Here is a 24,596-nt window from a genome sequence, read left to right as displayed (position 1 = left end):
CAAGTTGGGGTGACTTATACCCAGCTGGGCTGGCTGGTGGCCCCAAGGTTGGGCATGCTCTCTGGGCTGGGGGACTGACAGCCAGCTGGCAGATCAAAGAGCTGGCCCGGGAAGGAGGAGGGTAGCAAAGGCAGCTGCCGGAAGGACTCAGGATGCTCATCCACAGGGCCAGGGGCTGTGGCCGAGCTCCTCAGAAGCAGGCAGTGAGGGGAAGCTGGGTAAGCTCAGGGAAAGAGCTGGCCTGGCCCTAGAAGAGGTGCTGATGCCTGGGGAGGGTCTGTAAGAGGGGGAGGGTGTGGTCTGAAAGCCCCTCTAGGCCCTGGGGATGGGCTGCATTCTCCAGACTCTTCTGTGGCTGATTAACTGCCCAAACTGGAGTCCTGCCCTGCTATTTCCAGATGGCCAGTGTGTAGCTAGGCGTGGAATAATTACTTTGAACACATCATCTTCTTCTTCTCGTTTTGTTTCCTCAGGCTCGTCATCTTGCAAATCACACGATATAGCACGCCGGATTTCTGGCCCAATGTCATGCAGTGTCCTTAATCCCGCCTAGATCAATGAAAATGGCAGAACAGGTTAGACCACACATGGGCCCTGGGGCCAGCCTGGGTCCTGGCTTTGCTCCTTCCTGATTCAGCGGTGGGGAGGAAGGCTTCCCCAAAAGCCAATCCAGGGCACTGACTGATGTCACTGAAGGCAGTCTAAGGGTTGTTGGTATGGTCAGGCATCCAGATGGTCAAGAAGGTCCTAGGTAGGATGCCTGAGGCCTGCAACCCCGTAACCTCCTTTGCAAAACCCCCACTTCCAAGGAACACTGCCTGGTTACTAGTGCTAGGATCTGCCAGGCCAAGAGCTTATGCCCCTGTCTCAGTGACAGTCTTCAGTAGGCTCGCCTACAAGAGCCCTCTCTCTCCAAGCCCAGAGCAGGGCAAGGAGCACAGCCTGGCCGATCTAAAGGGAGGCTGATGTGGACTCCCTTGCTGCATCTAGGATGAGGAAGCCTAGGTGTAGGTGCCAGAGGCACAAGCAGACCAAGCAGCCCTCAGGCCACTGGTTCTGCTAAAAAGCCATGGAACGAGTGAGTGACACAACACACTGCAACCACCAGCACACTTGGACCACGACGGAGCAGACTGACACGCACACCGACCCGGCCACCGTGGTCATCAGGATACCCTGGCCTGTAGCCTGTGTGCAGGCTGAGAACTCACCAACAGGGGGTCCGCTTTTTGAAGATCACAACAAACTGAAAGTGGCTTATCAGCCTTTGCAGGCAGTGCAAGACCCACCAGAAGACACCCCTGGTAGATTCCTCCGGGCCCATCACAGATACTCTGCATCTCCCCTGGCGCCCTCACAGCTGCCTTCCTCACTGTGGTCCCTGCTATGTTGAGACAGGGCCCAGGATAAGCCCTTCCATTGTTCACGACTTCATTAGGGAAGCATTCCAAGATGCTTATGCACGGTGCATGGAGGAAGGCACTGCTCCAGCTCTGAGAGAATGATGATGTTTTGACCACCAATTTGAAGGAAAACAGTATGCTGAGTTAAAGACTAATAGGGACTGTATGGCAACTTTATTCTTTTCCACAGAAAGACCTGCATCTGAAGAAGGCATGTCCTCTCTGCCCTGGGTCTACGGTCCTGTATCCAGGCAGCCCCTCCTCACTCACTGGCAGTCTGTCCACAGCTCCGTAGCCATAAAGGCCTGGAGAACAGCTAAGACAATGGATGTGCAGCAAATGCTTCAACCTCAGGGTGGTTTGCAAAGGAAAACTGGACTAAGTGGTGGGTCCTCAGGGGAGGAGACCGCTTCCCTGTCCTTCCTCCACAACACCTCTTAGCATGTGGGCAGCTGTGGCAATGACGGAGAGGCATGATGACCATCCCTGAGACAAGCATGGGGTAGAACAGATACCCAGCAGTGGTTCAGGGAGGAGGAGGGGATGGTGGCTGCAGTCTGGCCAGATCCATCAGGGCTGGGTCCCACTGGTCTGGGGATGCTCAAAACTGGTCACGTGCAGTTGCCAATGCCAGTGCTGGTGATGATAATTTAGAATGTAAAGTCACACAGGAACTTCCCAAGAGGCCCTTATAAAAATAGCCTGGTGCATAAAAGCACCAAGCCTTTGAGACAATTCTGCTAAAAATGGTGCCAGGTTGGGTTTGGTTTGAACCATTCTATGAAGATAGAGCAGCAGATCTTTCCATTTAGTGAATTCTGAAGGGGAAGGAAGAGCTGGGAATGAAAGCTTTAAGCTTCCTGACTAGGAATGCTGAGATCTTATAGGGGACAGACAGTCATGTCCCGGGTCAAACCAAGACAGTTCTTGGGGTGGTAAGGGAGGCTGCTTCTTGCTCTCCTGTCCCTCTGATCACAGGCTCAGGATGCATGTGTGTACACATATGCACATGTGGGTATGCTTGTGCATACATGTGCGTGCAAGCGCGCACACACACACACGCACACACACACACACTTTCCCTCTCTCAGGATCCACGAGTTCAGCACATCTGAGCCTGGGAAGTCATTTGGTTCTGAGGTGGACCCACCTGCCATTCTCATGGAAACATCAAGAAGGCAACTGTAATGCTATGTTGGTAAAAGCTCTTACACAGCACAGCTGCAGGAACGTGAAGAAAGGTCATACCCGGCAGTACTAAACAGCCGCATTTCACTCATTCAGAGCTTCCTAGGGTACATCATCAAGGGATGGTGAGCTAAGCAAGGGGTTCACTTCTGATTTTGGATCAACTGGGAAGAAAACTCGGTTACATATCTAAGGCTCCCAAACAAAAAGACAAGGTTTAAAACACCTGCTGCTGCTTCCACAAAATAAACATAGGTTATAATGCACTCAAGTCAACACCCCCAAGTAAATTTGGTACATTAATCCATATTACAAGGCAGTAAAGGCCAGGAATGCTCCCAAGTTTAAACAACATATAATCCTATTTACTGTCATTCAACTGATTGGACTAGGTCTGATTAAAATAAATAGAAAACTATTTATTTGGATAATTTTAAACATCATCCTCTGTTGACGGGTTGACATTTCACTGAAATACACATATAACATAATTGCATAATAGAAACAAAAACTGTCTCCAGCACATCTTCAGTGATACACAAGATTAGGATTTAGTCGACAAGATAGTGCAATGAACAGACATGGGACAGAGAATTTGTTTGCAACATAAATCATGGAGAAGGTTGAAAGGTGGCCCAAGTTGCCACTTCCAAAGACAAATAATGACAACATATTTATTAAAGAGACATTAGAGGAGGAGAGAAGAATCGCTCTTCCCAGACACAGAAGCAGAGAGTCAGAAATCATGATTATATTCTGCTTGTTCCAGGCAGGAAAAAACAGACCTCATAAGAGTCAGGGACTGACTCTACTTTTTCACATGTGTTCTGGGGAGGGCCAGGTCAGGCTGTCCCCCACGACTGGGAGTGAGGGAAACAGATGTTCCCAAACTAGAATTGACATGAAGCTTAAGCACAGCACCCTGAATTTATTACATATCACAAAACATGGTAATGAAGTTTTTCTAGCACACATATCAAGCTAAAAGGTAGCTTAGGCTGCTCCCAAAATTCCATAGGCACAAGTTCCAATCCCCAGAAATACAGAAAACTATCTTAGACTCTTGAAAAAATTACTTTTCCACAGCCCTAAAAAAAAGAACATTTTTTTTCTTGGGATAAACACTTTACAATCAGTAAAATTATCTATTCTTTCATATCTCATATCTGTGTCTACCTCTATCAGCAAAATACTATTTTAATTTGAAAAGTGGTCATTAGCACTTAAACCAACACAATTAAAACCATATAAAGTCATTCCATTAACATCACAGCAGAAATATGGTTTTGAAGAAACACAGTGTTGCTATAAAATATAAACATTATTGACTTATTTTAAGATGTCCAATCTTATAAAATATTAAACAGAATCAAGCCTAGTTTCTGGTTGATTTCAAAATGCTAGATGTTATCATAAATATTTTTTAGAAAAGAAATGTTGGCGCTTTGCCTGTAGACTGCTGCTTAAAATTTTAGACACCATTTAGTTGGAATTTCATAGATATTCTATTGAATGATTAAGTTACCAAAAAAAACTAAAATGTCTCAAAACACTTCTGAATAGCATAACATGATGACATTTTGACATCAAATATGAACACCCATTTACCTTTCTTTCTCCTGCCCACTTTTAGGGTTAAGTTTCTCCTGCCTAGATGCATTTGCAATGCTTTTGCTGCCTGTGTCCCTAAGCTAGCTCCATCAGACACACCAGCCATCTGCCAGCCCTCACAGCGCCACAGCAAGCATGCACAAGTGCCCAGAGCCCCGCCCTGGACCTACGCTGTAGCAGTGGAGATAAGAGATGCATGTCTCTAGTCGGGACTGGGCCAGGCCATTCATCTTCAGGATACAAGCGCCAGGCTTTGAGACTCCAGCCAAAGAACCCTGCCTGGCAGAGCCTGTTCCCCATCACAGGCAGGCTGCACTCAGCCTAGGCTGGCCCTGCACACAGTCGTCTCGCTGGTGACAAGTTCTGGTTAACCCTTTAGCAGGATTCAGTCTATACCCAATGAGAGGGGACCTTTTTAGACTAGTTCCATTAGAAAACAGAATGAGATTAAGTTCTTATGGAATAAACCTGCTCATCTGCAAGCTGCCGTCCGCCTCCTCAGCACATCACACATGGGCACACCCCTTATTTTGTCACCACTCTCCTCCAGGGATAATGTGATGGCAGCCTTTGTGTCCATTGTGAATGGTCCTTGTGTCAGATATAAAGGGTTGGAATCCTGGCGCTCTGTTAGTCATCCACAGTGATTCCAACCCTCACTGAAAAGTCAGGGGTAACATGACCCCCACGAGCTCCCCTAGGGGTTGCGCTATTCCCATCACTTGGAAAGATAAAGGAAACTTTAAAGAAATTATCTAAAATATGACCTTTGCCTGCATACAATCTGAGAGCTCTCCATTTCAGTTCCACCTTGATTCTTGGTGCAATCAGGAATCTGATTCGTTGTAATTTTAACAACCGAATCAAAAAAAGTCTTGCCAGTTTCCTGATAATAGAGCATTCTGTAAAGTTTAGGCTTAGCAGAAGCTGTAAAACACAACTTCTGTTCTGATAGCATCTTTATACCAGTCATTGTGAGCTTACATACAAATATTCCACTAGATTCTGGGAGGAAGGGAGAGCCAAAGTTATTCCCATGTGGTTAAATTATGTGCCCAAATGAGTCAAAGGCTCAGTGAGGACTCTTGGCCCCTAAGCCTATTCTTCCTGTGACACTGGGCTGCCTCACCTCTCCCAAACTCCCCACCTCGACCACCACCCAGGCAAAGTCACTGCACCTACTGGGAAAGAATGCTGGATTGGAGTCTGAATCACACACTTACTCACCTATAGTTGCGACTGTGGGGTGCCACCTGATCAAGGCTAACCCCCTTTTGACTACCCTAGCAGAGCTCTTATATTCCTAAGTCAGCATGGAGATGACAAATGATCAAAAGTTATCCCTGAAACGGATCCTGTTTGGCACACATCCTTGGTCCCAGTTGTGCACTTAGGGAAGCCGATTTTTAAAAACACTTTCTATCCTGCCCTGATTCAGACCATCACACCTGCAGATCAGCACAGGCAGCAAGACTCGGCCATGCTAGACGAATGGGGACACAGGCAGCTCCATGCCTCCGGGGAGTGGGCTGAGACTGGGAAGGGGCTGGAGGGGGAGAAGGGCTCCAGTTAGGGCAGTGCCACTGCACAGGAGCCTCTTTAACAAGGGAGATGATTAAAAGGCTCCAGCACCCTCTGCCTTTAGGGGGACCTGGTAGCATTCCCCCAAAGCAGTTCTCAGGTGTGTTCTGGGGACCTTGGGGCATCCCAAGACACTGTCAGGGGTCCATGAGGTCACTGTGATTTGCATAACAGAAGGATGTTCTTTGCCTTCAACACTCTCATCCTCTCATGAGAGCACACTGAGGTTTTCAAAGGCTGCCTGATGCATGATGTCATCACCCTGGCGTCTTTGTGCTTGCATATTCTTGTTTTAAAAACTGCTCAGTTTTAATTTCTAAGACAGTAAATATTGACACACAAGGGTCTTCAATAATGTAGAGTATAAAAGGGTCCAAAGACCAAAAAGTTTGATAACTGCTGATCAATCTATCCTCCAACAGGCACTACTACTTTTTCCTCAGGTGTAGACTTTTTACCCCATCTAGGATTCCCGCTCTTCTGTGGACCTTTCTCCACTCTTGGAAGAAATGGCCTTCCTATGGCTTCCCTGAGCCAGCCTTTGGGATGTCTGAATGGGTTGCCTTCACCATGCCTTAGAATTATGTGCCCTTCCAAGATCTCAAACAGTTGTGTCCCTTAGGTCTAAGAGGTGCCAAGGAGAATGAACTCACCTGGGTTTCTACCCACCCTGGAACTGTTAGTAAGTCTTGGCCAGCTCCTTCACACAGATCATCTAATCATGACACAATTGGGCTGCCAAAGGACACTAGGTGAATGGTACTAAATAACAAGCCACGATAATTACCACCTTTTACTGCTACGTCACATCACTTAACTTCTTTGCAGTCTTTCTTCTCAAAGACTCCTGAACATAATTATTATTCTCAAAGGAACGAGATCTCCCCACTTTCAGAAAGAGTATAGAATGTAGTACCCAATAGTCCTGTGGATTAATTTTTAATTGGGTTGTTAGACAGTATAAGCTATTTGAGAAGAGCCTCCCTACAATGTATACTGGCCTGCCTCTCATCTTCTATCCAGGAGCTGAAGAGTTTAACCTATGGATGCTGGTGTTGGGGGTGCCAAGTTTGCTGTGTGTGTCTGTGAAGATTCTAAATAATGAACTTGAGTCGTCTCTCACAACTTTGACTACACTAGAAGCTACACTTCTCTGCCAAGGCATTAAGAGAAACGACAGCGGTGTCTCTGCAGTTTGATTGCAAATCAAGTTTCAGGAAGCCTTCTTTCCCTTTTGAGTTGAAGCTGGAAGCAGCTTTCCTGATTCCTGGCTGTCTTTCCTAAGCTGGCCTTGGCTACCAACCTTAGCCAATGCCATTCCCCAGCAACACAGCCAGGCCCAAGTGGAGAAGACTCTCTTGTTCCATTTAAATCACTCCCTAAGTCCCATCTAGAAAGTGGTCACTTGTCAGTTTTTACTTATTTGAGGAGCGTGGAGAAGGCACATGGAAACGCCACCCACTTGAATCGCTTGGGGCCTTTCTGCCGAGGCCTGAGTGTATGGAATCTTGGATCTAGAAGGTCGGTCACACCGGCCCTCTGAGACAGAGTGACACATACAGGGGGTAGGCATGTGCCATCCTTCAGCACTGAATCAACTCAACGTCGGGTGGGTCAAAGACAGACAGAGGGACTGACAGAGGGACTGACGGACCCCCACAGGACTGACGGGCTTCCCTTTCAGGGACGATACATCGCATTCTTCATAAATTCTTATAACTTAATATACCCAGGTGCTGCCCAATCAGAGCAGAAGTGGGCCTTTGGATCACAGCAGGTTCCTGGAGGCTCCCTGCAATGCCAGGCACTAGACCTGTAGCTGCTGGGTCACAGAGCAGTCTCAGGAGGGGCTGGGCTGCTGGCAGTGGGGAAGGAGGCTCAGGTGCTAGGGTAACAGCGGTTGATACCAGGTGCAGCTGTGCTTCAACATCTTGACAAGTGGCCTGGCCACACTGGAGTGTTCCTGGCTTTCTACCCCATCCCCCACATCACCATGTGGTGCAGCACGAAGCAGTCAAACCGTCCTTGGGCCCTGTGGACTGTGCTGTGAGAACCCACAGCACCTACTGTGAGCTCCTGGATGTTAACTAGTCTGCACACTTATACACATGGGGGCAGAGTCGGGAGCTAGGCCCATTTCCATAATGAGGACAGCAGGTCCACTGAAGTCCAGGTAGGTTAGACCTCTTGGTACAGTGAGGACTGCAGCCAAGGGCAAATGTCATAGGCACAAAAGACACCACTGGAAAAGACCCTGAGGCTGGGACTGACCCTGTCAGTCACACCTAGGACAAGCCTGCAGAAAGCATACTTCCCACTGGTGACATTGCTCTCACCCTCTGCCTAGCCTTTGGGACTCCTGCCCTCCCAGGATGCTTGGAAGGGCGTCCACTTCTACAGGAATAGGGCCCCCCAGAGTTTGCTGGCTCTCTCTTCCCCTGTCTCCACACACCCCACGTACATACACACGCACTCGCACACACACACAGCTTCCAGCCTGTACACATCAGGGCAGGTGAAAGGGGCTCATAAGCCCTTCTTTTCTCTATACACTTCAGATACTTCAATTTTTTTAGATTCTTCTGCATTACCTCTGCACTATGGCTACTTTGAATGTTGATCTTAAAACCCAAACTGGCCACTTTGGGTATCTTGGGCTCAGCATCAGAGGTACAGACTCCAACCACCACTTGGAATCAGCTGAGAATTCAAGATCAGACACCCTTATCGACCAACATCTTGGGCAAAAATCTGCTATTCTTAAGATGTGAAAATGCAACCTGCAGGGTTACCTCTGTTGACATCTTTGTGCATTGCCTAGATTTCTTTAAAAGGGGGGAATTCTCCTTCTCAATGGGTAAGTATGGTACAGAACAGAAAAGAGATAAAAGGAAAACAAGAATTTCTTAAAGTTCTGGTAGTAAACAGGCATATGATATTATTATTGTTGTAGTCTTAATAAGCAATTATACGTTCAAAGTGCTTTACAATCACTTAGCTATTCCTCACAACAGCCCTGTGAGGTAGGTCGACATTATTAACCCCATTTTACAGATGGGGGAAACTGAGGCACAGAGAGGTTAAGTGTCTTGCCCAAGGTCACGCAGCAAGTGAATGCTGAAACTGGGACTAGAACCCAGGTTCCCTGACTCCCAGTGTCCTTGAAACTAGACCACACTGCTTCCAAAGAGGCATCCCCAGACTGGCTCTGAGCACGAATTAAAGACGGACAATGTTAGATGAGGTTTGGGTGTGGTGGAGTTTCCTGTGGACACGTTAAGATGGAACCTGAGGTGTTGCCTGGATTGGTTTTGGCATGCGGGTGTATGTGTTAGTTTCAATGGGTGTATCTGAGCTTCCTGGCCTGTCCACTTCTCACTGTATTCTGGACTGGGTCTCTGCAGAGAGCAGGGCCGGACGCTCAGGAGGTCATGGTGGACTGGCATACAAAAGGAACTCTGTCAGCTCAGCGCCGAGGGGCCTGTCAGTCTTTGGGAGTTCGGTCAAACTAGGGATGCAGGACTTTGGAATGGAGTCAGATACCCACCTTAGGCAGGTCTGCTTAATCTTTTTATTTTTATTTTTAATTTTTTGTTTTACTGGCCAGCATCAGGAAGTTGTGTTCATTTCATTTCTCTGTGGGGCAGCTGCCCCCCTCCTTTGCTCTCTCTCACTCTTTCCCTTTCTCTGAGTCTCTGCTTGGAAGGGAAAACTGTTAAGCCTTGTACGTTCCCTTTCACGAAAAAGAACCACCGTGAGCAACGTCCGCGACAGGCAGCCCTGGCTCCGCAGATGAGCCACGGCCCCGCTTCCACCTTCCGGAGGAGTGCTTTGCTTGGAAGGGGTCTCCCTGGGGCCTTGGGTCTGCTTTTTCCTGCATTTCTTCTGAAATGCTGTTTCAGTAGAAATAAGCCCACTTGAGACTTTTCCCTTTCAAGGCCTTAGCCACAAACGCCTTCCGACTAACCAGCTTGGTGCCGTAGCTCAGGCAGAAAATTCTAAAGCATCCGTTCAAGCATCTGAAACAAACGAATCAGCCAGTGAAATCTCATCTGTTAGCATCTGTTCTCCTCTTAGATTAAAAAAAGAAAAAAATTTAAAAAGAGGCTTTTGATGGCTTCAGGTAGAATCATGCTTTAAAAAAATAACAAAACAAAACTCCACTACTTTTTAGACTAAGGTGACCAGGCAACAGGTGTTTGATCTTCTACAGATTAAATCTCTGTGGAGGATCCCATTTTCTTCTGTCTTTATGCATTGAGCCTCCCTAAGAAGACCACGTGGGGCACATCAGGGGCTGAGAGTCCTTTGCTTCTTATATACCACCCACATCTCCCCTCAACCACCTGCATCGCCAACTGGCGGCTCGGGCACAGGCTTTACAATTATTCAACCTAACAACCTAATTCTTTATAGCTAGAAATAATGGTCTCCTCCTTAAACCAAACTTCCAAACAGGCAAAAGGACTATCCCTCCAAAGCTTTCCTACAATGGAGATGGAAAGGCTCCCATCTGGGATGAGTGGGGGACATAGTGTCCTCGGATTCCACCGGAGTGCATGTCTTTTGCAGAAAGGAAATTCTTGAATGTTAAAAGAAAGAGAAATGAACAAAACTTTTCCCACTTTGGGGTCTTTTTCTTATCCACAAGACACTGGACTAATGAGTGTCTGTAACTTGCACAGATGTCCTCATCTAGAAGGTCTGATGGGACATTCAGCATGCATTGCTGTCTGCTGGGAGGAGGACTGAGAATTTTCATGGCTGCATGGCTGTGTTCCTTTATTTATTTGCCCCTCGTGGAAACTTGTGGGTCACTCGGATGTAGCAACAATGGATGACGAGCAAATGCTGAGTCAACCCAAAGTGAACATGGCATGTAGGAGATGCGCAAGAGGAAATTAAAAAAGGCCTGATGCAGCTTCTCTCTGGTTCCCTCTGTAGAGGGGCTGGAGAGAAGGTTGGTTTTAATGATGAAGATGGATGGAAGGATGGAAACTGCACACTCATTCAGACCACAGAGGCCAGAAGACACCGGATGCCGAGCTCCTTCCCACACATGGATCCAGGAGCTCAAGCCATTCCCCTTCATGTGGGAGGCAGCATTGCAGTTGGTCTGAACACAGGGAGATCAGATGGAGCCCACAGGGTTCAAAACCACAGTGCGTATATGTGTCCTTGAAAAAACATTCCCTGGGGGTGGGGGCGCAGAGGTCTTGGGCCCATCCTGGAAGCTGTTCAGACAGACTGCACCCTACGCAGCACAAGCACGCACATGCCTAGGTCCGCACTTCTGCGCTCACACTGCGACGGCCATGCTCCGCTTTCCATTAGCACGCAGTCTGCCAGCCATGGGGCACCCTGCTGTGGGAGGAGGCAAGCCATCCTCCATCTCAACAGGCCACGCCCACTCTCAGGGGCTTCCCGAGGCTGTGTCCTTGTCCTAGTTACACTGGTGGTATATCTCTCCCACTGCCATCCCACCAAATTTTCCTAACTGCTACATCGTCACCCGGTATTTCATCACGCAGAAACGAAAGCCTACTCATGCTAATTAAACATGGAGTAACAAATCACACTCACAGCCATTTCTACAGCACAGGAAGCCAAAATGCAATTAGAATTATCCTTCAAGGAGACAAAAAAAATGTCTATGTTTAATGTTTCAGAATCAAGTACATTTTCAGTTTCTCTATTAAGATTATGAACACAAACTTAATTTTCCAGGCTGCATTCGCAACATAAATTACAGACGATGCTTCAGCTCCCAATGGAGCCATGCGAAAATATGTTGGTATCATCTAACTGGAAATGTTTGCATTTCATCAATAAAATGAAACTCTATAAACAATAAAATGAAAAACATTTAGGAGAAACCCTCAACATTATTGCAACACAAAGAGAGTCTTTTAACCCACAACCTGCCGCTATATCATTCATGCCATTTGACCCTTCAACTTAAGACTCAGTAAACCCCATACGTGAAACCTGGTAATCACTTAGCTGTGTGTTGTTTGTGCATATCTTAAAACATCAAAACGCTATTTCCAGCCACTAGAGAAAGTGCTGAAATTGTCTAATTGGGAAGTCTTGGGGGTTCAGAAAAAGTATAAATGACGCTGCATCCAAGTGGCCGCCATGCCTCTCACAGAAAATGCAAGATTCTCATGGTACCTAGCTAACCTGCTGGCTGTAAATTAGGACATCAACCATCGATGACAGACTATGTTCCTCCCTCCAGAAAAGTTATCAAGTTCTGGTCCCAATTAGGCTCCCAGAACAATAAGCAGTTCCCTACAAGCAGAGGGCACTGGGAAATGGAACTAAACCATCTAACCAGCCTCGTCTTCTGGGCAGGGGACTCCTTTAAGGACAAGCCTGCAGAAGCATGTTCATCACTCCCTCTCCTGGCACCCAACCTGGCCACGCTGCCCTCAAGGATGGATGGACCAGAGACTTCTTCTAATCTGCAAACATATCTCTGCAGTTTGCTTTGTCTTTCGGAGGCTAGCTGTGAACTGCAATCCAGGAGGGGGGCTGTCACTTTTACAAACTGGATTGGTTGGAAGTGAGAAAGCTTCATTTGCAAATCCTACCACCTGAGATGCCAATGGGCTGTGTGACTGAGCCTGTGATTCCCTCAGCTACCTTTAGGATACGTGACGAGAGGCAGGAAGATCACTGTCTTCAGTCGGATTCATGGTCCACCTGCCAACCCGCATATGCCTCTTTCCCCAGCCCCTGTAGCTGTCTGGGTAGAGCAGAGGTTGCACCATGAATCAGCAGGTCACTGTTACACAAGGCCATCTACTAACCCACGAGATACACACACACAGCTCATGTTTGTCATTCACTCATTCACTGTCATTCATATTCATATTCTCTCTCTCAGCAAGATCAAAGATAAGCCCTCATTTGGGCTGTTACCATCACTTTGAACACACAACGCTGGGCATTTTTCCCTGGATAAGAGTGAAGGACTCTTCCATGTTGAACCTTATCAATATCTACAAGGCCAAATTTAACATGTACTGAGAACAGGGGCATAAAATTGTGGCGTAAATAGATTTTAAAAAATTCTTTATCCTATCCATGATGGATTATGAGCACTCTGGGCAGCAGAGGTCAGTTGTTTCAGATGATTTGCCAGCCTCTGTGGTTCCCTCTTCCCTGTCCTTAGCATCTTCTCCCTCTTTGCCCTGCCTCCTTCATCCACGGCACTCACAGACCACCTTCCTAGCCCCTCTTCCTGCTGGTCCTCATCGTGCCTTCCTTGCCCCTCCACATACCTGCTTCCCATCCCAGAGCTTTGGGCTTTCCTAGGTTTCTACATTCCTCGCATGCAAGGACCCTGGCTGGTACCAGAGGTTCCTGAAAGCCACATCCACACTCTAGGAGCCTGGAGCAGGGCCCAGGTGGAGGAGGGAGAGGGACCAGAGGCTGGCTGGGGCATGAGAGCATAGCATGTGCACAGCTGGCCTCCTGGCCATCAGGAGACAACATACAGAGACAGACACACCACACACACACACACACACACACACACACACACACACACACACACACACACACACACAGAATACATACTAGGAGGTGATGGATGTTACTGAAATGGACCAAAAACCAACAAGCAGTGGGGTAAGAAACAAACGGAAACAAAACAAAGCACTTGCGTTCAGATGGAAAGCTGTTCATTCACTGGGCAGCCAGAACCCTGGAGCCCAGGGCTGTGGGGAAGGTGGGTGCCTGCTTGGAGGACACTGTCTGGCGGGGCTGGGGTGCGAGGGTAGCGCTCGCTCCTCTCCGTCCTGGCAGCCCTGCCACGTGGGTAGTGGCAGGTGCAGGGCTCTATGGGGTAGGCAGCGGGGAGGGAAGCACTTACCTTGTGGCCCAGAAATGGCTAGTCCACATTTGGGGGAGTGTGTAGTATCTCAGTTTAAACAAAATCCTTGTGGTACTGCTCAACCATGAATAGGCAGCTCTCTAGTATTTCAAATAAGCTTGTAAAATCGTTAGTCAAAAGAGAAAACAAAATGAGACAACAATTCACCTGTAGGGCAATTGTGGTGTTCTTCGCAGGGTACTTTCCCACCAGTCCTTGTTCTTTCCGTTTCTTGAATTTCCTAAAGTAGTCCTGTATCAGGAAAGTGGCATAGAACTTCCCCACGGTTACCTCATCATCTAAACGGAGAGACCAGACAGAGCTCTCCCGAATCAGCACATTAGACCAAGAGCCTAAACACTTGCTTCTGGCTGGGGCAGGGGCAGGGGCAGAGTGGGGCGGGTGGGCGGTCCGGTGCAGAAGGCACCGAGGTCTCAGCATATAACACAGGAGTCTCAAACCAGCAAAAAGCAAGGTTTTGCAAAGCAACTAAGGCTCAAAATTAGTGTCAGTTAAATGAACTGATACTCTAGGTTGCAGAAAATAATATATTTGTTATGAGTTTAATAGAGCAGCATATTAGTAACACTATGAAATGCTGTCTTGGTTATTTACTTAAAATAAAAATTACAAAACAAAAAGAGGCTTCACGGGCCACATTTCACCCCTGTGCATAGGGATTTGCATGTATAACTACCATAAACTTATCAAGGGCAATTAACCATCCAAATCCCGATGTCTCAAGATAGAGACCTAGAAAGGTGACATACATGCTCAGAAGGAGAGGAAGGTTTAGAAAAGTGACTGCAAATTCAGATTTTCATGAGCTCCCCGCCCCCTATTCTCCACCAATAAGCTCCATATACCATTTCTTGGTTTGTAATTCTGAACAGCTCATTTTCTGCACTGTAGTGACAGCTCCAACCAACCTCATAGTTGAGCTGGGCTTATTTTTGCTTTGTTCAGAAACAACCTCCAACGTGTATGGTTGGGGAATCAGAACTCTGCTGATGACTTTAAAGGTGATGCATGAGGCAGAATAGAGGCTCTGGCTGTCTCATGGTAAACCACTTTGGACGTGTAAATGTGCCCCATGGCTCTCCCATGGCTGCTTGCTACCAAATCTTCAGTGTGCTGTGTCTCTTGGGGGTAAAGCTTGTGACCACTTTAGTACTCCGTCCCATGTGTGTGGGGCCATGTGGGGCCCTGGGGGCCACTGACCACAACTTGCAGAGGCTGGAAGGAGGAATGGTTGCTGGTCCAAAGGCTACAGAGCAGCTGGCTTTTAGGCCAGGCCACCCTTGCAAGATCTACATGCTGATGTGGGGGCAAGGGGCTCAACCTCTCTGAGCTTGTATTCTCATCTGTAAAGTGGGGATAAGCCTCTCAGAGGAGCCGTGAGGATGATGTGGGAGGAAGCAGGTAAAGCACTCAGCCACCTGGCTTAGGCTGTCTTAAGTGCTGGGCACTTGATGTTGATCATGAGCCCTCAGAGTCACCCTTATTTTAAAATGTGCTGACGGTGGCATCCATTGACATGGATCCTGAAGCTTGATGGGCTGGGGGACATGGAGAACCATCATCCTTCACTAATGTACCCGGGGTGGGCTTCACTTAGTGCCCATCCAGGAGGTGCTGCCAACATCTTGTGGTCCCCACTGGAGATGCCCGGGCCTCCTTGGGCTGCCTCTCCAGGCCTCCCTGTCAGAAGCCACTCAGTGTTACTGTGTGAGAAGGCTGTCTCAGGTGGTCTGGCCTGGAGAAGTGTTCTGTTCCTTCTAAACCTAAGCTAAGATAGTCCTGGAGTGGTGTAGGGGCCACCCAGGTATAAGCCAAAGACTCTGAGTAGCATGTAAAACATGGTTCCTAATCTGTCTCGGCTTGTCTAATGATGCAAGGTCCATAGGCAAGAAGGCAGGAGGTGAGCAGAGACCACTCAGGTCCTGGTATTTCACCCCTCGCTGTACTCTCCAGCCTCCCCATTTGCTCAGGGTGTGTTTGGAATATCAGCTCTAGCTCTAGCCAGCCCCTACTGTTGGACATCTATAGATGCCAAGCCCTGTGTCAGAAGAATTCCATGTGGGTCTCATGGCCTCTTCACAACTCTGACATGGTGGATCTGCTCACCACCACCCCCTCAACAGATGGAGAGGGCTAAATGCCCAGCTCAGTCAAGCCGGGACCTTACCACAGGACAGTGTGCTCCTCGAGCCTGGGGTCCTATCCTTCATACCACCTCTCCAGAGATGGCCGTCTCCAGCCACACTGGCTGCCGGGCTTCTTCAGAGCTGCCTCTCACACCATGCAAGTGTATCCCTTTCCCAGGCTGCACACAAAAAGTGGACACGCTGTTGTCTGGCTAATGCCTCCAGGGACCCCAGGGAGAGTCTCTGGTGGCCTGCCATGCCACAGCCTTCCTCTATATTCCAGGGCTCTGTGTCTTCTCTGTGGGGCCCAGAAAACGCCCTGGCTCTACCTGAAGAAGACCCACACCTCATTCCACCCTGATGCTTCTAGCAACTACAGGCCTAACTCTGATCTCCCTTCAGCCTCCAGAGTAGAGGCAGACCCACCCAGAGCTCTGCAGGAGAGAACTCAAGGGTCACTTCGTCTTCTCCATTGAGACACTGCGCTAATTAGGAGACTGGGCCCAAGGAAGAGTTCCTAAGAACAAGAAAAGTCAAAGCTACAGCAGGACAGAACAGGAAGGAAGAGAAGGAATACAAGGAGGCCATCTGGGCTCCGGACTGAAAAGAAGGCAATGGAGGCAGCTCAGTGTGCTCTTCAGGGCAAAGGAGCAAAGGATCCAGGTCAAGGATGGAGGAGAGTCCTGGGGAGGAGAGAGAGCTTCTGAAATGAAGGGGAAGGACCCACAAGATGGCAGGGGAAGGCTGAAGAGCAGAGGTGAGAACCTGAGCTGAGAGGCAGAGATGAGGCGGCTCAGCACTGATAGCGAGGGGGCAGCGGAGACCCCCGGGCCACTGGGAGTGAAGCAAGCCTGACATGTATCCACAGATCCACAGCTCATTCCTGATCTCATAATCGGGCTCATGAGGAGCCAGGCCACACCTCACAGCACACTAGCAAAGCCACCTAAGACAAGCATCTGACTCAGTTCTATCACCAGGGCTAAAAGGGGCTTCCTGAGCACCCCACATCTGCCAGTCCCAGCCACTTGGAGTGGAGGCTGGCCTTACTCAGTCTCCTGCTTCTTGACCAGGTGATGGTGTAGGGGATGCTGAGGCCCTCAGCCTCAAGAACGCCACATCTGTTCCCAGAGGGGTATGCAAATATCCTTTTCTAAGTATGCTGTGATGCAGGAAAGCTTGGGGACATGGGCCTACTGGAAGATAAAAGAGGAAAGACAGACAAATGATGAATGTGGAGAACCAAGCCCTGTCCGGCAACTCTTCCAGAGTCTATGCACCAAAGCCTGATGGCCACTGCCTTCGGAACTTCCTTCGTGGCCACAGCACTCACATGAGATTCAGCCCGGATAAGCCCTGCACTGGGCACATCACTCAACACAGGCAGGGAGCTTGCAAAGCCTTACATCCCTCCTAAGGCCCCACTTCTCTCTTCTTGTGCCTCACACTGCCTCTCGCTGCCGTTGTGGAATAGATTAAAACCTGTCATCCTAAACTCCAATCCATTTTAAGAAATAGAGAGAAAAGGCGAGGTCCAGTTATTGGGCCAAGAAAGAAGAAGATTTCTACTCTACTAGAAGTCTGATAAAGCTAAAAGTTGATCAGCTTTTCAAAGGAAGGGAGCTTCGATGGCGAGCTAAATTCTGGACTTTTCTTTTGGTAAAATGAAAAGAAATGAAGTTTCACACTAATGCAAATGACACCCTCCAAGGGCATTTCACGAGGATGGGCATTAATGTGGGAGTCTGGCTGGTTGTGATGAAGGTGGCGTTCCAAGAGAGATGTGAGGTGGAGCGAGGGAGGAGCAGGGTCCTCAGCTCGCAGGGGGAAGGTTTACATAGACAGACATAGCCCACTATTCTGAAGCATGCATCTGTATTTAAAGAAACAATGTAGGGGAATACAGTTGGCAAGAGATAACTCTGATTCCATGCCACCACCCTAAAACAGAATTGCTTCAGAATATTCTGAAAGACTGAGAGGTGAAAGGAATGGAGGCTGCAGAAAAAGCTCAAGCACATTGTTACAATTTTTCAAAAGCATTTCATCTAAGCCATGCAAGCTCTTGGGTGTGCAGCTAAAAAGAAAAGAATGAAAACCAAAGAGTTGTTTTAAATGTGCAGTATCAGTTCTCCTGTGGGAAGCCAGGGTTCTCTAGGTGGGAGGATTTTTGTTTTGTTTTGTTGTTGTTGTTGGTTTGTCTTCCTTTTATCATTTCTTTCTGGGCCATCTTCCCCAGCTTTGAGCCTGTGGCCGTGCCAGCTACGGGTAACCCCTTCAGCAACAAAAGCTCACGTTGCTTCTCACTTCATGCTAAGGAGCAGAGCTGGCTGGCATGCTGCTCTGTCTGCACCCCAAGAGCCAGAGCTCATCACCTTCTCAGGGGCAGGGCCTTGGTCACCGTCCTGGCCTGGGTCCTGAAGTCAGCTACCAGACCTGAGCCAGACCAGTCTCGAAAGCTGTGGCGGCAGCGACACTATAAAAGTTCGCTGGTCACGAAACACACCAAAGGCTCATCACATGCCCGGCCCAAGGATGCTAGAATGCTGGTGTGGTGGCACTGGGTGAACAGATCCTGCACCTTTAAAACTTGGAAACAGAACAGTCAAAAACAACCACCTCAACGTCTAAGTCCACATGTACTTAAATAAAAATGCAAAGCCAGTATGCATATATATATATATATATATATATATATATATACACACACACACACACTGAATGTGTGTATATATATATAGATGTTTTTTATATATATAAAAATTTAAAGAAGGTTAGTTATTTTGTGATAAATAACAAAAGGAAATAAGCATGCCTGTTAGTTAAAAGGACATTTTTGGTAATTATGGTAGTAAATTCAGTCTTGATAAGAACATTTCAAAAATACAATTTCCTGAAAGCTGTCTATTTTTCATGGGACATTTTCAACAATATACTGAAGGGTAATTGGAAACTAGTTTTGAATATTTCATTTTGGACAAAAAATATAGGCTTTTCACTTTGAGATCACAATCTTGTCCTCAAACATTAATTCCTCCACCAAAAAGAAAATCCCTGCTCCAGCCATGTGAGTTTTGGTTTTTCACTGAAGCCTCTCCTTTGTCTGGAATGTTCTTCATATTACCCCCAAAATAATCACACCAAATGGCCAAAGGGCTTTCTTTATCAGTTGGCCTTAATGCTCTAAATGATACATAAAGCATTTTGCAAACACTCTCTGGACTTTCTGGAGACACTAGCATTAAAACCAAAGCACTGGCCAAGGACTACTTAGGAAATAGACTGCACTGACCACCAGCTGGAGGGACAACTTGGTCAAGTAATTTCATGCTGGTTTTCTTCCAAATTTTCTTTATCACAGCCCGAAGTTCTTCATTAGCTTGCTCCAGGTTCCCTGGATTCAAAAAACAAAAGGGGAAAAGCAAGCCTCATTTCTGTTCCCCAGCTCCTCCTCTGCTTGCACAGCCTTGTCCCAGCCTGACCTGGATGAACACGCTGCCCTCTGATGGGGCTCCACTCCCACCAGGCTCTCCCCAGTCAGGGGCAAACACACTTCCTATATTCAGCAATAGCGATCATGCCTTCCCAGTGGGAAGTCCCTCCACCATGGGAACAAACACGGTTCACCCTGGGATTCAAGGCCTGTCCCACTCTGATTCCATCCTGCCCTCCCACAGCTGAAACCTACTACTTGCTTTCCATTGTTCCCAACCCAGAATGTCTTTGCCTTCTGCTCTTTCATGGGTTGTTCCAAATCGTACCTCCTTCCTTGAAGATCCAGCCTAAATTTCACCCAAATAAGACTCTCAATTCCTACTATATGTACTCATCCATACAACATAACCTTGGCCTTTTATTATATGAGCTGACACTTGTCTTTTCAACTAACATGTCAGTATAGAGGACGATTCTGCCTTCTGGAGCCCTTAACAATGCTGGCCTGGGGCCAGGTACAGACAAGCATGCTACAAGGTGCCCCTGTTAGTTAGGCTGGAAGAGGCTACCTTTGCTGGATCAAGTCTCCCTGGGCTCTAGGGTTGTAAGAAGTCACCTGCCTGCACTCAGCATGAGTCCCTTGCTGCCTCCTCTTCCCTCTCCTCCACCAGTGCCTCAGAGAGTCAGCTCTCCTTGAGGTCTCCACCTCCCACCTCCCCCCACCTCCTGGTCACTCCTCAGCCTGTTGCAATCTGCTCTCCATTCCACCTCTGAAGTCACCACTGAGCCAGCTCCAATGGCCACACTCTAGTGCCTGTTTTACCAGGATTTGACCAGGGCTGAGCATGGCTGTGAAGGCCATTCTGGTTTGGTCTCTCAGCTGGGAAGATGCTGATCCCACTATATTTCTCAAGTGCTGACTGTGTGCTAGGCACTGCAAAGGAGCTTTTGCAGACATCACCTCATTTCATCCTCAGGACCTCCTAGACATCCCCGTATTTTCTTTTTATAGGGAAAGAAACTACAGCTCAGACCAGTGAAATCCCTCACCACAGGTCATACAACTAGTTAGGGATGGTTGGAGTGAGTTCATTTGTGATGGCTTCGTCTCTGCTCCGATACCCTGCCTGTTTCCCTTGCTATGTAGTAAGCAGTGGTATGAGTCAACTCAAAACATTCTGGGACAAAGTGAAGCATAAAGGAAGGAGATAAAGGATGAGGAAACAGGAGGCAGGGGCCAGCCAGCAAGCCCAGCATGGACATCTTCATTCTACTTGCCAGCCCCTTCCCCAGGGCCTCCCCTTGGCCAAGAAAAGGCCCAGATGAGGAAGGCAAGATGGGATGTGATGTCTCTTTCCTTTCCTGCCATCTTGTCTTGCTGGCAGGGAATGCTCACCTTCGGTCTTGATCTTAAGAGCCGTTCGAACCAAAGCAAACAGGGTTGCATTAAACATGACTGTCCCGTCACTGTTGAGAGGCATGTTCATGGCAACTAATCTCTGTAAACAGAAAGGAAGGTTTCTTTGTAGAATGCAAATGAGTGTTTATTTTCCATTTATCACTCATCTCTTTTCTAGTCAACCCTCAATTCCATTCAACAGCCATTTGGGGGTACGCATATGATGGTTAATTTATGTGTCAAGTTGACTGGGCCACGAGATGCCAATTTGGTGAAACATGATTTCTGGGTGTGTCTGCGAGGGTTTTTCCAGATGAGATTAGCATGTGAATTGGTAGAGTGGGTAGAGTGAGTAAAGCAATGCCCTCCCCAATGTGGGTGGGCCTCATTCTGTTGCTGAGGGCCCACAGAGAACAAAAAGGTGGGGGAAGATTTAATTCTCTCTCTATAGGCCTGATTAAGCTGGGACATCAATTGTCTCCTGCCCTTTGACTGAGGCTTACACCATGGGCTCCCCTGGTTCTCAGGACTTCACTCAGAGTGGACACCAACACCAGGTCCCCGGGGCTCCAGCTTGCAGATGGCAGACCATGGGGCTTCCCAGCCTCCATGATCACGTGAGCCAATTCCCCATGATAAACCTCTGTGTGTGTGTATATATATATATATACACACATATATACACACAAATACACACACACACACACACACACACATACATACATACATATACACCTCCATATCCATCCTACTGGCTCTGTTTCTCTGGAGAACCCTGATTAATACAACCTACCATTTAGGGGACTCTGGGATGACAAAGATCAAAGGTTTAGTCATGAAATATAAATGTTAACATGCAGATGATGTGTTTTGTTTTTTAAACCGTGAAACTTCACTGTTCAAGCAGTCTTCTCCTTTTTTTCATTAATCTCAATGGAGATCTTAGGGTCAGACCTCCATTCCAGGCACATTGTTTTTGTTTTGTTATGTTTTTTTAGAGATGAGGTCTCGCTTTGTTGCCCAGGTTGGTCTTGAACTTCTGGCCTCAAGGGATCCTCCTGCTTTGGCCTCCCAAAATGTTGGGATTACAGGTGTGAGCCACCGTGCCCGGCTCCAAGCGTGTTTTGAAAGCTGTTGTGAGGGTTAAAGGAAGTAAAAGACAATGGGCTAGGCACAGGGCCTGGGACTTAGGTTCTCAACCGACAGGATCCATTACTATTCCCAACTCAGGGAATGTTCTTCAGACCTTGCCTAGTTAGACCATCATGTACATCTTGTGGCATTTTGCATGAGCCTATGTGGCTTCTCCCAGGCTTTGGTCTTTCAGAGCAGGATCCATGCTCCCCACTCCTCTTCTATATCCTGATCCCTTTAACACCAGCAATGAGAGTTGGAGGGGGTTTGGGTGAGGTACACCCTCTCTGGACCCCAGTCACTTCAACCTGTAAATGCAGATGACATGCCCAATGGATGGGAACTTGCAAGGATTAAAGGACTCACGGACGCAAAGAGTTTTGTGTGAGGCACATGGCAAGCACTAAATTAATGGTGATGTTGATAATATTTAAAAACTTCTTATTTTTCGTTAACAGCATGTTCCAAAAGAAAAGATTTTCTTTCTCTTCCATATTGATGATTTGGAATCTTGTGTCTGCATAAGTCCATCCCACCCAAATTCCTAGTCCTCCTACCAACCCTGGCCCCCTCTTCAAAACCAGCACAGGCAGCCAGGGAACCCTGGACATTTGTTCACTTTTCCTGGCAAGTTCCTGAGTCAGCAAAATGGATGACTGTGCCTCAAGGACATTTGAAAGCTTTATGTAAAAGGGTCTGGAAATTAAAACACAAGACGACATCAGTGAACTGGATCCCACACTGTTCTTGGAAAGCAGAAAAGAGGACAGTACTGGGAAGTTTATGGAAAAAAAAAGTCAAGCTCTGTTTCAATATCCAGAGTCCGGCCTGAAGAGAGGCAAGGACCCTAAGGACTTGCCTAGAAGGCTTTCTGGATTTTCAGGGCAGAGAACATGAGTCTGACTCAAGGGATTTCTTTGAGAGTCTGAAACATATTTTAGACTCTGTTCTGCTACCTTGGTTTCTGTCTAGAGCTGGCTCAGCATCCTGGAGTGGTAAAAACGCCTGACCCCAGGATCCCCTTGGATCCATGAGGAGCAAGAACTAGTTGCTATGCAGACTGTATGAATTTCTAGAAGGCAGAGTTTCAAGAGGCAAATCTTGCGTTTTCCTTGAAAAAGGAAAATCTTTTTTGTCGCTGCAACAAATGTAAGGTGCTACACCGTGAGTTCTGTGGAAGGAAAAGTCTCACTGAGGGTTCCTGAGAGCGTGCTCTGGCATGGAAACACAGAATTGCGTTGCGGTGGGAGATCTGCATCCATCCCTGAGAGACTAGAGCCTAGTGTGCCAGCAAAGGGGCCCCATTTCCTGTGATGGCCACAAAGCTCTGTAGCAGAGGGGACGTGTGGAACACAGAGCACCATGTCCCCCAATGCCGAGGCTGGGAGATGTGCTCTCCTAGCACTCCCCCTCCCCTCACCCAGGCCACCAAGTCCTCCCCACTCCACACCCTAAGTGGATCTCCAAGCGACTGCTCCTATCTCTTCCCACTTCTGCTGCCTTCGTTCTGGCTCTCCTGGTTGATCCCCCTGCCTCAGGTCTACTTCTCCATTGCCAACAGCCAACTTCCTAACATGGGAACCTGAAATTCACGTTTCCTCCCCATTCTCCTGGACCTCGGCAGGACAGAGAAGGCTCAGCTTGTACCTGGGGCCTTCTGACTTCCTCTTATGTCCTAGCCAAAGGATGAGCCAATGGCTCACCCTTTGCCATTATGATGTCCATTCTCCTGCCTCCTTCTGAGCCCTCCCTGCCTCTGACAAACTCCTGTGTTCCTTCTGGACCTGACTGAAATGTTGCCTTCCCTACCATCCACCCAATGACAAATTACAGAATTCCCTTCCTCTTCTGATGGTTCCTGACAGGGTGTCCAAAGAGTTACAAATCTGAGAGTTCCCCAGAGGTAGGAACCACATATTATTCATTGCTGCATCCCTAGCAACTGACAGAAGGCCTGGCTGTGTCACTTAACAAGTGTTTGTTAAATGAAGCAAGCTTCTACAAGACAGGCTGTCGGACACGCACACAGGACACTCACCTTGCACGCTACTCTGTGTGGACATAACTTCCCAAACCCCAGGGGAGGCTGGATGCGTCGAAGCAGAGTGACCACATCAAGGTGTTTTATCCTTCCCCTGGAAGTAAAATACAATGTAAGGTCCAGGAACAGTACCAGCTGGCCCGAACTTTCAGTCCACTCCACAAAAAAAGCTGACATTCCAAAATCCACCCACAGACGCCAAATCAAATATTTTTCAACCTACTTTGCCTCAGGGTCATATTCTGACCATATTCTTTTGAATTCATCTAAATGGTGAGGCCCCAAAATAGACCAGTCCCGGGTCAGATAGTCGAAATTATCCATGATGACAGCCACAAACAGATTGATGATCTGAAAAAGCAAATAGGAAAGGAAGAACTTCAGCTGCAGCTGGATTGCGTTAGAACTGAGCACAGGCTTTCTAATGACATGGACATGAAACATGGGAACCCATGTCTCCAAGAGAAGTTGTAAAAACTTTCTATTTGGAGAATGTTTAAGAAAAGAGTGTGATTCTAGCTTTCTGGAATGGCTTTAATTAAGTCCTGGGGAAGGAAGGCCTTCTGAAACACATTGCAGTTTTATAATTTCATTATCACCAAATAATTCACACTGTTAAGTCACCACCATATGCACTGGCTTTGAAATTTTAGAAAGGAACCCTAAGAAGCTAAGGTGATTGGTAATTGCTCCAAGCCGATTAGTGAGCACCAAATCTCTGCTTACAAAGGTGGCGGCAGTGACACACGCCTGGTTAAACAAAAGCCCTCAACTG

General features: G+C 47.7%; 1 protein-coding gene across 6 annotated transcripts in view; it reads right to left on the bottom strand.

Moving 5' to 3' along the window:
• The window catches only part of CACNA1D (calcium voltage-gated channel subunit alpha1 D), a 319,566-nt gene that overhangs the window by 12,730 nt on the left and 282,240 nt on the right, over positions 1–24,596 (bottom strand). For all 6 annotated transcript variants that reach the window (XM_003818729.6, XM_003818731.6, XM_003818730.7 and 3 more), the window contains 6 exons: positions 24,045–24,172; positions 23,819–23,915; positions 20,644–20,746; positions 19,105–19,206; positions 13,834–13,964; positions 433–549 (listed from right to left, as the gene is read on the bottom strand). In XM_003818729.6, the coding sequence (XP_003818777.1) occupies positions 433–549; positions 13,834–13,964; positions 19,105–19,206; positions 20,644–20,746; positions 23,819–23,915; positions 24,045–24,172 (678 nt within the window). The remainder of the gene's footprint in view (positions 1–432; positions 550–13,833; positions 13,965–19,104; positions 19,207–20,643; positions 20,747–23,818; positions 23,916–24,044; positions 24,173–24,596) is intronic.

This window comes from Pan paniscus, chromosome 2 (genome assembly GCF_029289425.2).
Source record: "Pan paniscus chromosome 2, NHGRI_mPanPan1-v2.0_pri, whole genome shotgun sequence".
Classification (NCBI taxonomy): domain Eukaryota; kingdom Metazoa; phylum Chordata; class Mammalia; order Primates; family Hominidae; genus Pan; species Pan paniscus.
Note: the sequence above shows the minus strand (reverse complement) of the source record. Positions and strands in the feature narration are given on the sequence as shown.